The 13,594-nt window shown below is 36.4% G+C and overlaps 1 protein-coding gene across 4 annotated transcripts in view; it reads left to right on the forward strand.

The window, feature by feature from the left end:
• The first annotated feature begins 714 nt into the window (after positions 1 to 714).
• Positions 715 to 13,594, forward strand: part of LOC144965450 (chondroitin sulfate synthase 1-like) — a 61,776-nt gene continuing 48,896 nt past the window's right edge. For 3 of the 4 annotated variants that reach the window (XM_078900809.1, XM_078900808.1, XM_078900806.1), the window contains exons 1-4: positions 715 to 1,607; positions 3,193 to 3,305; positions 9,709 to 9,835; positions 11,681 to 11,868. In XM_078900809.1, the coding sequence (XP_078756935.1) occupies positions 1,280 to 1,607; positions 3,193 to 3,305; positions 9,709 to 9,835; positions 11,681 to 11,868 (756 nt within the window). In that variant the 5' untranslated portion in view covers positions 715 to 1,279. The remainder of the gene's footprint in view (positions 1,608 to 3,192; positions 3,306 to 9,708; positions 9,836 to 11,680; positions 11,869 to 13,594) is intronic. The other variant, XM_078900807.1, reaches the window with a different exon arrangement.

A 13,594-nucleotide genomic window follows, 5' to 3' on the forward strand; every position in this document is an offset into this window, starting at 1 on the left:
CCAGGCCCTAGGTTATGAATCCCTTAGAATCCACCCAGTCGCTTTTTATTGGTATGAAGCTCTTTAAAGTGAATTTTTCATATTATTAACGTTATTCCTCTTTCTTAAGGAATCAGATGTAGTATTCTGAAGACTTACTATTGTCGTACAAATATCGCATATTCCAAAGATCTTGTTCTAGATCTTACATACATGCAGCATCCGTTAATTGTAGTTCACACACACACACACACACATATATATATATATATATATATATATATATATATATATATATATATATATAAATACTATGGGGAGCCTTGGAACGTGGCAATACAATACAAGATTATATACAAATGGGATAATCAAATCTTAGATTACATACAAATGGGATAATCATTTATCTCTTTCTTGTTCAGATACTATGTCATAACCAGTTAACTGCAGTACTCTGGATGAAACCAGAAAACTCGTCCTTCTAATATCAATTGATTTAAATGACCCCTTGCGAAGTCCCAGGTTTGAGAGTTTTTGTCAAGATTAAGGTCATTTAAACTAATCGATATTTGAAGGACCTGTTTTCTGGCCAAACGTTTCTGCGTGACTTTCCAGCTTACGGCAGTTAACTGGTTAACACCCGAGTGGTCCTTTATCTTACATCATGTCGAGGGGCGGACATTGTATCACAGCACGGGTGGGTAGATTATAAGAGATGTAAGATTTGAGATCGATGGCCCATATTACCAAAGGGGAGAGACATTTTGTCCCAATACTCCATCATAAAACACGTTTCATTGAGCTCAGACATCAATATACAGGAGTAGATGTCTTGTATTGTTGAACATTTAATATATTTTCCATTGTTTAGATGCGTACTCTGGATGGTGACCACATTGCAATGCGGTTATTGCCAAATGTACTTTTAGCTTTGAGGAATGCTTAGATCTGATCACATAATTCCCATTAAAAGATATCATATATCATATGCCTTACTTAAAATGTTGCTAATATATAAAACCAATTCCCGAAGTCAGTATTTATTGGTTGTCTCACTTATGATGAAAAAAACGACTACCAAATTTGAATAAAATATGAGACTTCTACCATGATCTTTGTAGCGCTGCTTTCTAAATAGTTTGCTGTATAATTTGAAATACACAAACTCACAAACTTTAAAAATGAGGATAATATGAATTCGTACTGGAGCAGTTTTCTTTGGACAATTATTTCTCCGTTAATGTAAGGGCTTTCAGATCACATTTAACGTTCTGATACTCAAAACCCAAAACACTGAACAATGCGTAGATGGAGAAAAGTTTGGTGTTTGTTTGCTTTCAGTCTCATTTGTGGAATATATGTAGGAAGTGCCATAATCTATTTCACGTCTAAATGTTTCAATTTAAAAGTCCGCACTATAAATGTAGATTTAGACTCGTCCATGAAAAGAGGACTAATAAGTAATGATAGTGCGAAAAGAGATTCTGTAAACGACGACTTTTTATTTGTGGGTGTTATGACGGATAGGAAGTTCCTGGACACAAGAGCCAAGGCCATAAATTTAACGTGGGCCCATCGTGTAAAGGGAAAGGTGCTCTTTTTTGTTGGAGAAGGAGAGCCGTATAAAGGTATGTAGGGTATCAATGTGAACTCATATTATATCCCATTAGGAGTAAACATTATAAAAGTAAATAAATATGAATATTAATATAGCGTATTTCAAAGAATTCACTGTTTAATGCGCTTCAATGCACCATACAGAACCATATTATCTCAATTTCATACAGTATACATCGCATGTTAGAAATCTTTTTTTTGTGTGTGCTCGAACTGGCTATAACCAAGTACTTCTGAGATTAATGTGATATTGCAGTAAACCCCAACGTTATATTTCTATTTGCATTTATTGTCACAAATCCGAGCTCTGACCATGCTCAACATCTCTTGACTTAGGTTACAAGACAAGACATCAAACCCACAAAGGTGTCAATGATGTGATATTAAGAAAACATGTTTTTATCTATTTAATGAAGGGAAGGTACCCGGGTTTTTCAAGTCCATCTGCAGCATCATTAACCAGGATAGAATATTCAAAATTCGAAAAAATAGGAGACCATGGTGTCGGTGGGTTAGCAGTAGAATACCTCGCGATAATTCGTGAGCGTGATAATTCACTGAATGGACGGCAAAGATTGCTCGACTCTAGTCCTGGTGTTGTTACTTTGGATACATTTGTTACAGGTATTATCCTACTTGACTCAGGTGCAAATGGATACTTGATAGGCTGTATCGGATATTGTGAGTTACTAGGACAAATTATACGGAATAAACAAGGAACTTATATTTTATGAAATATAACGCTATTTTCATATGGGCTATTGGTATGAAAAAGTATGTATGTATGACATATCGGTGGTAAAACCGTCATGACCGCATTTATTTAGGTTTTTAAACATTTGATTGATTAAAATAGCAAAGATTGAACAAGGCAATACAAAACATAGAATACCTTACGTTGCATTACCGGAGTTCCGTCTCCGTACAGAGGTTGAATATCATTGAATACCTAATAAGAGCTAAACAAGCAAAGCGACCGAGATCGATCCCAGGTGCAATCGAGTTTTTTTCTCTGACACCCCAGTACTAGGGTAGCAAAAATTGCTATTGTCTGTTTCACGCTATAGAAACCGGGATAAACTCCGACTCTGAAGGACTACTACGTCACAGTGATAAGCAACTGATTTGGATTACTATGGCATGAAGTACAGTATAACTATCATAAACTGAACAAGCATTACTCGTTAGATTCAAACGTAAGATTATATAATTCCTTATCATAGGGTCAGTAGATCATATATTCCATTAACGACAACTGGAAATCAAATAAACAAATTAACAAAATGCAAGAACATTTTTTTCATATCTGTAAATCGAATATTTTTGAGGTCTCTAGGGAATTTAAACGCACCGTGGCGTAAAAAAAAAAAAACAAAAAAAAAACAACATAATATTTGATAAGATATCGCTTCTTTTACATATAATGGCCATTGCATTATGAGTTAAATCAATAGAATAAGTTAACCAGGGTATATGAAGACTTCGAATCTGTGTTTTATGAGTGCTCTCTTTTTAAAACGAAAAAGGTACAAAAGAAAATATAAAATCTGGTTGTGTTTTATAATTTGATATCGATATTCTGCCCTTGTTTTTCAGGGGATTTGAGTGTTGTTGAGCTTAAAGGAGTTTCCGAGAATGCTTATCCTCCCCAGAAGAAATCATTTGCTATGTTGGAATACATGGGACGACACTACGCCAGTAGATATAAGGTAAGAACAAACATCAGGCCTTCTTATTAGTTACATCATCATTATCATCATTATCATCATTATCAACATTATTAGCATCATCATCATCATCACCACCATCAACATCATTATCATCGTCATCATCATCATCATCATCATCATCATCATCATCATCATCATCATCATAATCGTCACCATCTTCATTATCGTCACAATCATCCAATGTCAGGTCTGTAAAACGTTTGGGAGTAGGTCCTGGTGAAATATTGTGTATAAAACAGTGCCATCCGGTGAATCGAACTTCGCCCAACGACGAAGAGGACGCCCACCAAACAACGTAGCGAGGAACGCTAAATTTGGAACAAAAAAGTCGTGGGGGAAGCGAAGGTAATAGCCAGAGACCATCCCATATGGAAAACCGTGGGGGCGGGCTATGCTCCAGATGGAGTTAACAGGAAAACGTCAAGTACATCAAGTTACGAATCGAACTTCAGATCTTCTGATCACCGGTTAGACGTTACCATAACCTGTAGAGGTTACCAGATAATTATATGCTTTTATACCTGACAAGAGTAAGCGTATCTGTTGTGAACAATTTTTTTCATTTTTTAAATATTGAACACTAAAAGACAAGAACGAAGACATGAGAATATGCTTAATTTAATTTTTTTTTAAAACATGGGATGATTTACGAGTATGTTTCTTTTTGATTTGTCTGGCACTATTACATAAACACCCTTTTGATATAGTATTGATTCATATAGTATTGATTTCAGACTTTACTATATTGCTCTTGGATTTGTTGCAGACATAGATGACTATGGCTTTCCAATCCTGCCCGTCTCCCATTGTGCGAAGGGAGGAAACAGTTTTTGTCCACCTATCACGTTCCAATATCAAAGATTTGTTTCTGGATAGGTCATTTGTTGCCCACCTAATCACTTTCTATCTTTTCTTTTTTAGACAATATGAGTTTTTGCTTTTGTCATCTCTCTGGGACATTGCATAAACGTTTTAAATACGAATGCAATGTTCGAGCGTACAATAAAAACACTCCTTGATGATATTTAATATCCGACGTATATTTATTTGCAGGTCTGATGATCTAATTTTTTATGGGCTTATTGTTGTAATTGGAATGTTCTCAAACTAATATATAAAATGTACATACAACAATGTTAGATCAAGCCCATAATTGCGTTTGGTGGTCAGACCTGCAAGTATGTGCACGTAGCCGTCATACCCATAATATAGGTAAGAAACGTAAAATTCAACTGATGGGAAAACCTGTAAAGTATTTGCTACATATTATCAAAAAACATTCCAAAACAATTTTTTCCTTTTTTTTATCCAATACGAGACAGGAAGTAAATAATTTGACCAGAAACTATTTCCTCCTCCTCCTCCTCATCATCATCATCATCATCATCACCATCATCATCATCATAATCATCATCACCATCATCATCATCATCATAGAAGATAAATCGTTGTGGTAAAATGATGTACTAATAACGACTAAAGGTGAAACTCCAGGATTTGATATTGGCTTTCCACATGCAAGGTTTAGACACTATGTTGACAAAATACAGACAAAAAAAGTTTGGAATTTAATTATTTGCTCATCTATTAGGAACTGTCTGAACGTATGTGAGTCAAGAGTACACAATGTAATTTGTTATTTTAAAAAAAAAACATTTTTGTTGATTTCTCTCATTCTCTCTCTCTCTCTCTCTCTCTCTCTCTCACACACACACACACACACACACACACAAACAGACTCTCTCTCTCTCTCTCTCTCTCTCTCTCTCTCTCTCTCTCTCTCTCTTGTGTTTGTCTGCTTTGTCTGACACTGTTTCAAGCACACTTTTTCAGATTTTTACATTATTACACCATGGCTTTCTCCTTTATTTGGCACGTTGTCAGAGAATTATTGGTAAGCATCCGGTATAGAATATTTCAACATCAAAAATTTTCGTTGCAAAAATTCTATTTTCGATTAATAAATTGAGACTGAAAATAAATTGTATAATACAGAGACAAAGTAGAAGAGTTCAATAATTAGTAAATATCAAGCTTATAGTATATTTTCATAGTGGGAATTGATGATGTGGAAGTAAGATGTAAATATTTCATTCAGGGCAAATTTTAGAAGCAAAGGCGTGTTTTAGATTGTGCCTTAATTGAATAATAATGTTTTCTGTCAAGTCGTGTTAATAGGTCGGATGGCTTTAGTTACCGAACGTTAAGCAAAGATTTATGTTTCCTCAAATCTGTAGATAAAAGGTTAATTATTGAACCGCTGCAAAACCCTTTAGGTAAAACGAGCATAGGTCAATGCCAGAAGAGTGACTTTTTTTAAAATCAGAAAAGGAGAGTTGGAATATTCCAATGATTTATACTAAATATCGATTTTTCAATTACAAAGCAAAGTCATCGCTCCCTACAGTAAATGATTTTTGAACTCTTGCTTTTGAAATTTCCAGCAAGTTACAATTCACGGTTGAGCCTCCTGGAATCGCATCCATAGTATTTCTGATTAATTGATTTTCTCTTTCTCATCTGGTGACGAAATGTTTTGCCCAAAGTCAAGCTTGACAATTTAACATTGAGAAAAAGCATCAGTTTGATCAATGTATCATTACGCTACAAAGAATATTTGTAACACACCGTCTCAATCCGGTATTACTCAGGTTTAGCAGATCCTAGTCGAGCATCAAGCATCACGGATCTATCAAATGATCATGGGCTTTATTTTTTTTTTAGTCTCGAGCACACGGTTAAGCATGTGTTACGATCTTTTCACACTGAACTTCAACAGCAGATTACAGAGTATTTTAGAATTTGAGGAGTGGATGGAAGGAAGCGGAGAAAAAGATGGGACTGGATGAAGAAGAAGAAGAAGAAGAAGAAGAAGAAGAAGAAGAAGAAGAAGAAGAAGAAGAAGAAGAAGAAGAAGAAGAAGAAGAAGGAGGAGGAGGAGGAGGAGGAGATGGAGGAGGAGGAGGAGAGGAGAAGAAAAAGAAGAAGAAGAAGAAGAAGAAGAAGAAGAAGAAGAAGAAGAAGAAGAAGAGAAGAAGAAGAAGAAGAAGAAGAAGAAGAAGAAGAAGAAGAAGAAGAAGAAGAAGAAGAAGAAGAAGAAGAAGAAGAAGAAGAAGAAGAAGAAGAAGAAGAAGAAGAAGAAGAAGAAGAAGTTCGATCAACTTACAAAAATTCACTTTTATACCCTGGTAAGTTCAAAGCACGGCTGCATTGTTTTTAAGACATTGCACATGAAACGGATAATACTAACCTTAAGGGGGACCTGTAGTCAAAAATCCATTTTTGATTGTAATGCTAATATTGCTAATCCCTTGCTAGTTTTGGGTGGTAGGAGGTCTAAGTTGATAATTAATTACACCGTGTGTTTCAAGGATATGGCCCTCTCGTGTTGTATTTTGATGTGCTTATCAGCAGTAGTAGTCAATTCACGGTTAGACATATAGCACCACATCGTCACATATGGTGGATGTCATTTTCACAAAATATTACTCGGCTAATCGATTCTCATCTCAAATTTCTGACGTAATTTTCTCTTCAAGCAGATTTTGAAGTGTAAATCCTGTGTAAAAGTAAACGCCCCGCCGAGTGTAAGCTTGCATTAACGTGGTGGAAGTAACATTGCGATCGGAGACAAGGTAGCTCCCGAGACTACACGAAACTAGCAGTGCCGTGCGTATGTTGGTCAAACCCCCAGTTTTCAATGCCAAGTCAGTAAATTTAGTATAAAGTTCAGTAGATTTAAGCTTTAACATTTTTAATAGGGAGGATATTGGTACCAAGCTAAATTTTACATATTTGGTTGAACATTTTATGCTGATTATCAAAGTAAAAATCTATCACAATCCGTTCACGGGTAAAAAAAAACAACTATTGATAAGTACCGGTATAGTAGTCCTTCAGAGCCTTCGCCCCTGGAGCCGGAGTTTATCCCGGTTTCTTTAGCTTGAAATAGAGAATAGCAAATGCTTGCTATCCTTTGGATAGGATGCTAGTCTATCCAAAGTACCTGCCGCCAAATCTAACATATTCAGCTACGCATTCACTGCTGGGTTGACAGGGAGGTCATAGTGCCTCTAAAATGTAGTGCTTACCAGTTTGTTACATAAATTGAAAAACCGAAATAAAATATTAGTATGCATATGGCTGGATATTTTGTTGGAGTATTAAAGCATCAAATGTTCCATAGAATAGCATCAGTCTTAAAAATAAAAATCCTTCAAAATCAGCCTATAGTTTTTTTCTGAGTTTTAATATTTAAATTCATATCTTCCCATTTGATCTGAATAAATTATATGGACAACCTGGAATTTTAGTGCTTTTAAACACTTTCTTCACTACTCAGCTTTAAATTAGCAAGACAATTGTACATCTAGGACCCTATCCCTACCTTATAAATATATATAGGAAATAGGGCAATTGTGTGTGTTATCAGCTTTATAAAACCAGTAAGGAATATTATGTCAAAATTGGGTCATTATATGGCCAACAAAATGATAAAAAAGCATTAGTTGCCAATATTCTATACGTCTTTTTCTAAAAATCATTTCATTTAATTCTATCTGGGAAAGACACTAAAAATGAAGTAATTTTATGTTTCTAAAATACTTTTAGAGGATTTAGCAACAAAATCAATAAGTATTAATACATCCAGCAGCATAAGTTTTCAGTCGTGTGTCTCTGGAGTTATCCCTGACGCTAAGGGTAAAGGTCTAAGAGATTAAATTTTGAAAATTGACTTTCAAATTAAATTACTTTAACTATTTAGATTGACACAACACAATATTTATTTTTCTTTTTGAATGAGAAAAGAAAACAGAGCAATCACCAGTCAAAACTTTCAATATGGACTAAAATGGTTTTGAAAAAACGAACAACCTCTCACAAGTTCGTAAACTATGGATTTATTGATGGAATTTCCCTTAGGGTGAGGGCAGCATTGGTTGACCAGGCCATTTGTTTCTAAACTAGCCCATATCGCAGCTATCTCTTCATTCTCTTATACTTGTAGTAATTTGGTTTTTCATGTTGCTTAGAATATTTGTTTGGTTATGAGACCAAGCGGTTTTGCTAGGATCCTATCTGAAGTCTTTTGCTAAGAGGGCGGTGGACATTTTTGTGAGATATAATCTTTCTTAATTGTAACCCATTTATCTGTTGTTTTGGAACTTATATTTTTACTAGATATTGATATACATTTTCAACGACCTGATTATGCCCCTCTTAGTATTGTGTTTTGCTGGTGTCAGGATACAGCATTTTACTGATTGCAACTACTCACATTGTATTGCTCTAGTAGAGACAGTTCTGGTCAATGCTTGAATTAGTAATTTTTGCCTTACTTTAATTTGGATACTATACCTTTCACAGGCCTTGAATTTCAAATTAAAAGGTCGCTCTGTAATTCCAGAACAATCACAATCAAATAATGAAACTTGTTTTAATATTTCAGTGTATTGTGTTTGACATTTTAAACTATTAATATCAGCAGTATATTCGTTTGAAATTCAGTCGATATTGTTTCGTGTTTGGTGGAAACAGAAATTGTATAAGTATCATGAGCATCATGAGATCATCAGCATAAGATCATCATATATTAGCAAAAGAAATCAAAGTAGAATTCCAGGTTAGCATTGATATTTTCGCTTTTTGTAATCAAACAGCATTCCTGTTAAGCAAGGGAAGCAAAATGCCGTTCCGTAAACTACAATGCATGGGTTTAGAAGAAGCTGATAATCATGTTAAATACATCCAGGTAGACTTTCACACCTTGCTTGTGTCAATATTGTTTATAAATGCAACATTTGGCTTGATATTGACTGTGATTGCAGATCATATCACGTTGTAGTTTTGCTGATGTATTACTTGAACATTAAAATCACTGATATATTTTTAATCCGGTTGAAAGCATAGCACCTATTGTTAGAATACACATGAAAAGTCCTCATTCTTTTCAGCACAACATACTTTATGCCCAAGAAAAACAGGTGCCATGATCAGTTCGGAAAGTTTAGAAACAAATCTCTACCTTTTGGTAGTGTAGCTGCTACACAAGCTCGAATTGCTGAAGCTGTTGGTAGATATGGATTAATGAAAAAAAACTCCTAAACAATTTGGTAAATTTTGAATGTGACGTGTGTATTGAGAATAATACATTTATTATTATATTATACGTTCTATGTGACCCATCGCCTCAAACTGACATTATACTGGACTATTTTGTGGGAACAATAATCTAATTGAGAAAAATGAAGTCTTTTTAGTTTGTAAAAATCTCATATTTCATACTTTTGTTTATTTGGACTTTAGATTTTTTCCGGCTTCTAATTCCTATTGATATAACACCATTTTGTAGCGATTGGTCACGTTTTATTGTTCATTCCAGTGGTTGATGCGAGCTGACGACGATGTTTACATTAAACCAGACGAACTTGTCCGATTTTTAAAAGGCGTTAATGATTCACGATCCTACTACATTGGACAACCAGGATATGGAAGGCACAATGAAAAGGGTAAACCACAACACAAAACGACATGCCTTTTTTTGTTTTATTTTCCTTAAATATATACAATTTTATTATGATTTGAGATCATGATAGCTCAACCGGTAAAGCATCTGACTCAAAATCAAAGGGACCGGATTTGAACCCGGAAAGGTTTTGATTGTTTTAATACTACTAATCCATGCGAAATACTATTTTTATTTCACTGCTAAAAGAGGGATCTGTTTCATTCTTGAGTGATTTACAAATCATTCTTTGTATTCTTTATCATTTAACAAACAAACATCTTGGTACAATATTATGAAATCTGAAAGGATATAGCTGTTGGAAATGTCGCTTTTATTTTGATATGTGAATAGAATTATTGTTCTGTGGTTTTCAACAATTATAAAACCTGATTCCCATATGAATGTGAAATTTTAAGTTCAAATCTTGAACTAATGAGTGTATTAAAACCACCAACATACCATTCTTTTGAAGATCAAACAAGAAATAAAATAAGCCAGATAAACATTGTTTAGAAAGGTTCAAGTTCAGACAGAAAAGATGTATTTTGCCACAGATAGTAAATAGAAATTTCTCATGAACTGGTTTACATATTGCAAAAAAAAAAAAACTGTTCGCATCGGAGTTAAAAAGTAATAAAAATGTAGATATATCAATTTAGCACACTTAGAGCGAAGGATGTGTGCAGTTGTCATTGAGGTTGACTGATAGAGAAATTGCTTAAAGCAGATTAACCTCCCAAGCTCTCTGTAAGGAAAGGGTTGAAAAATCCAAAATGCAATAGATATATGAAAGGACAGTAAAAGTGTGATTCAACTGATTTTATACATAAATGTGAAGGCTGAATCCCGCAAGTCCCACCGACAACCATCCGGTCTTGGGAATGAGTGAATGAGAGTCATGAAACCGAACATAATATTTAAAGACCTTTTGGCAAAATAAATGCCTACACGTGAATAGTTGAAGTCATCATGAATCACGATTTCGTGGTCATACTCTTCCGATAAGCGAAAGCGAAAGTGAGACGTTACGAGATATTGACAACATCATTTTTATTTCAAAAATTCTATTCTAAATGTGTATCAAAAATGAAAAATATGGAAAAGGATAATTATGTGTGACACACCGAATGAAACTGGTATTAAGTTGGGCGAAAGCTGATACTTAAAATTGATTTTTTGGTAAAATTGTATTTGGGATTATTTTTGTTGCGCTCTCTCTCTCTCTCTCTCTCTCTCTCTCTCTCTCTCTCTCTCTCTCTTTCTTTCTCTCTCTCTCTCTCTCTCTCTATCTCTCTCTCTCTCTGAAACTACATTGTCCTCTTTAATACGGCATTAAAGATTTAAACCAGGTTACATATTTATGAGTTTTACGATATTTATGAGTCTAATTTCCAACATCTAGTTCGCCTCAACAAATGTCATATTTGGAGAAAGGGTCACAAGTTAGGCCAATCAATTTTTTAGAAATATTTCATCGTGACCTTTAATTTGTTTGCATTTTGCAAACAATTATGTTTAGATTTTATCTATGACACATTTATATGCATATATATAAAGTATAATAAAAAAAACCACGAAATAAAAGTCCTCGACTTTATTATTAATGGAGAGGCAAATATACATAAATAAAATATTTGAATTAGTATTGACTCCGAGAGGTCTGTTTCATACCTTTTACTTTAGGCAATCTTCGGACAGTGAAATCGTTATTGCTGTTACTTTTATTTATGATCGTGTATTGTTTCGTACTTCCTATATATATATATATATATATATATATATATATATATATATATATATATATATATATATATTACTGTTACTTCATTGTTGTATTTAATGCCAGGTAAGCTCGGCCTATTTGGTGCCTTCTGTATGGGAGGGCCTGGTGTTATCATGAGCGCCCAGCTTTTGCAAGCCTTGATATCCAAGTTACCATTGTGTGTCCGTCACGTGGAGACATCTCACGAAGACACAGAGCTAGGCAGGTGCATTGCCAAATCAGTTGGAATTCCTTGTACACAGGCGTATGAAGTAAAATATTTACGTACTTCTTCGTACTTTTCATGGGTAGTGCTGAATACCGAAATCCACCGAAATTTACCGAAGTCCACCGAAATCTACCGAAACCCACTCCAGTGGGGAGCTAACCAGAGACTATGGGAGGTAGGCAACAATGGAGATTGAACCAGAGACTGGGAGGTAGGCAATAGTAAGGAGTGAACCAGAGACTATGGGAGGTGGACACCAGTGGGGAGTGAACCAGATAACATGGAGGTTCGGCACCAGTGGGGTGTGAACCAGAGACTATGGGAGGTGGGCACCATTGGGTAGTGAACCAGATCATATGGAAGGTGGGCACCAGTGGGGAGTGAACCGGATAATATGGGAGATGGGCACCAGTGGGGAGTGAACCAGAGACTGTAGGAGGTAGACACCAGTGGGAATTGAACCCGAGACTAGAGGAGGTGGACATAACTGGAGAGTAATCCTGAGACTATGGAAGATGGACACCAGTGGGGAGTGAACCCGAGACTCAGAGGATGCCTGTGGAGAGTGAGTGAATCCGGGGCTATCGGAGATGAGCACCAGTGGGGAGTGAACCTAGTACCAGGGGAGGTGAACACAAGTGGGGAGTGTACCTAGGACTGTGAGATGTGGACATTAGTGGGCAGTGCATCCATGGATAAGGAAGAAGACACCCAGAGGAAAGTGAACCCGAGACTAATTGGAGTGGACACCAGTAAGGAGTGAACCTGGGACAATATGTCTACATCCTGTAATCTTCGCCATTCACTTCCATAGTCCTGGGTTCACTCACCACTGGTGCCAATCTGAGATAGTCTAAGAAGTATTTCTCACTGGTGTATCTCATTTTCCCATTGGTTTCCATTATAGTCCATGGGTTCGCTCCCGACCAGTGTCCACCAAGTTGTGGGTGTTGGGGTTAACTCCCCACTGGTGCCCGCCTCGTCTCTGGTTCAAACCCCACCGGTGTCCACCCCCACAGTTCCAGGATCACTTCTCAATGGTGTCAACTTCGGGTAGTCTCGGGATCACCATCCATTGGTGTCGAGCTCCTATAGTCCCGTGTTCACACCAAATTGTGTCAACTTCCTCTAGTCCCGGGTTCAATCCCCATTAGTGTCCACCTCTCACAGTCCCAGGTTCACTCCCCAATTGTGTTCACCTCCCATACTCCCTGGTTCACTCGCTACTGGTATCCACCTCCCATAGTCCCAGGTTTATTCCCACTCGTGTTCACCTCCCCTAGTCCCGGGTTCAATCCCCACTGGTGACCACCTCTCACAGTCTCTGGCTCAATTCCCACTTCTGCCCTTCTCCCATATTATCTAATTCACTCTCCACTGGTGCCAAACTCACATTGTCTCTTGTTCAATTTTCACTGGTGCCCACCTCCCATAGCCTCTGGTTCATTCCGTCACTGGTGTCCACCTCCCATAGCTTCCCATAGTCTCTGGTTCACTCCCCACTTGATTGGATTTCGGTAGATTTCAATGGATTTCGGTATTCAGCAGGACCGCTATTCTTTTTATTCTATTTATCGTCGTTTACTCCTGCCTTTTTCTTTTTTTCTTCTTCTTCTTTTATCCCCTACTACTTCTTCATAACAAGCTGGGCATTGGAGAGCCGTTTAATCGGAATAGGGCTTAATCGATACAATTTGTTTGTGACAAAAATAATTTCTAAATAATCTCCGCTAGTTGATCGACTGTTATTTGGAATGATTTTAGGACCA

This window comes from Berghia stephanieae, chromosome 2 (genome assembly GCF_034508935.2).
Source record: "Berghia stephanieae isolate SIO BIC M18660-M18661 chromosome 2, UCSD_Bste_1.3, whole genome shotgun sequence".
In the NCBI taxonomy this organism is placed as follows: domain Eukaryota; kingdom Metazoa; phylum Mollusca; class Gastropoda; order Nudibranchia; family Aeolidiidae; genus Berghia; species Berghia stephanieae.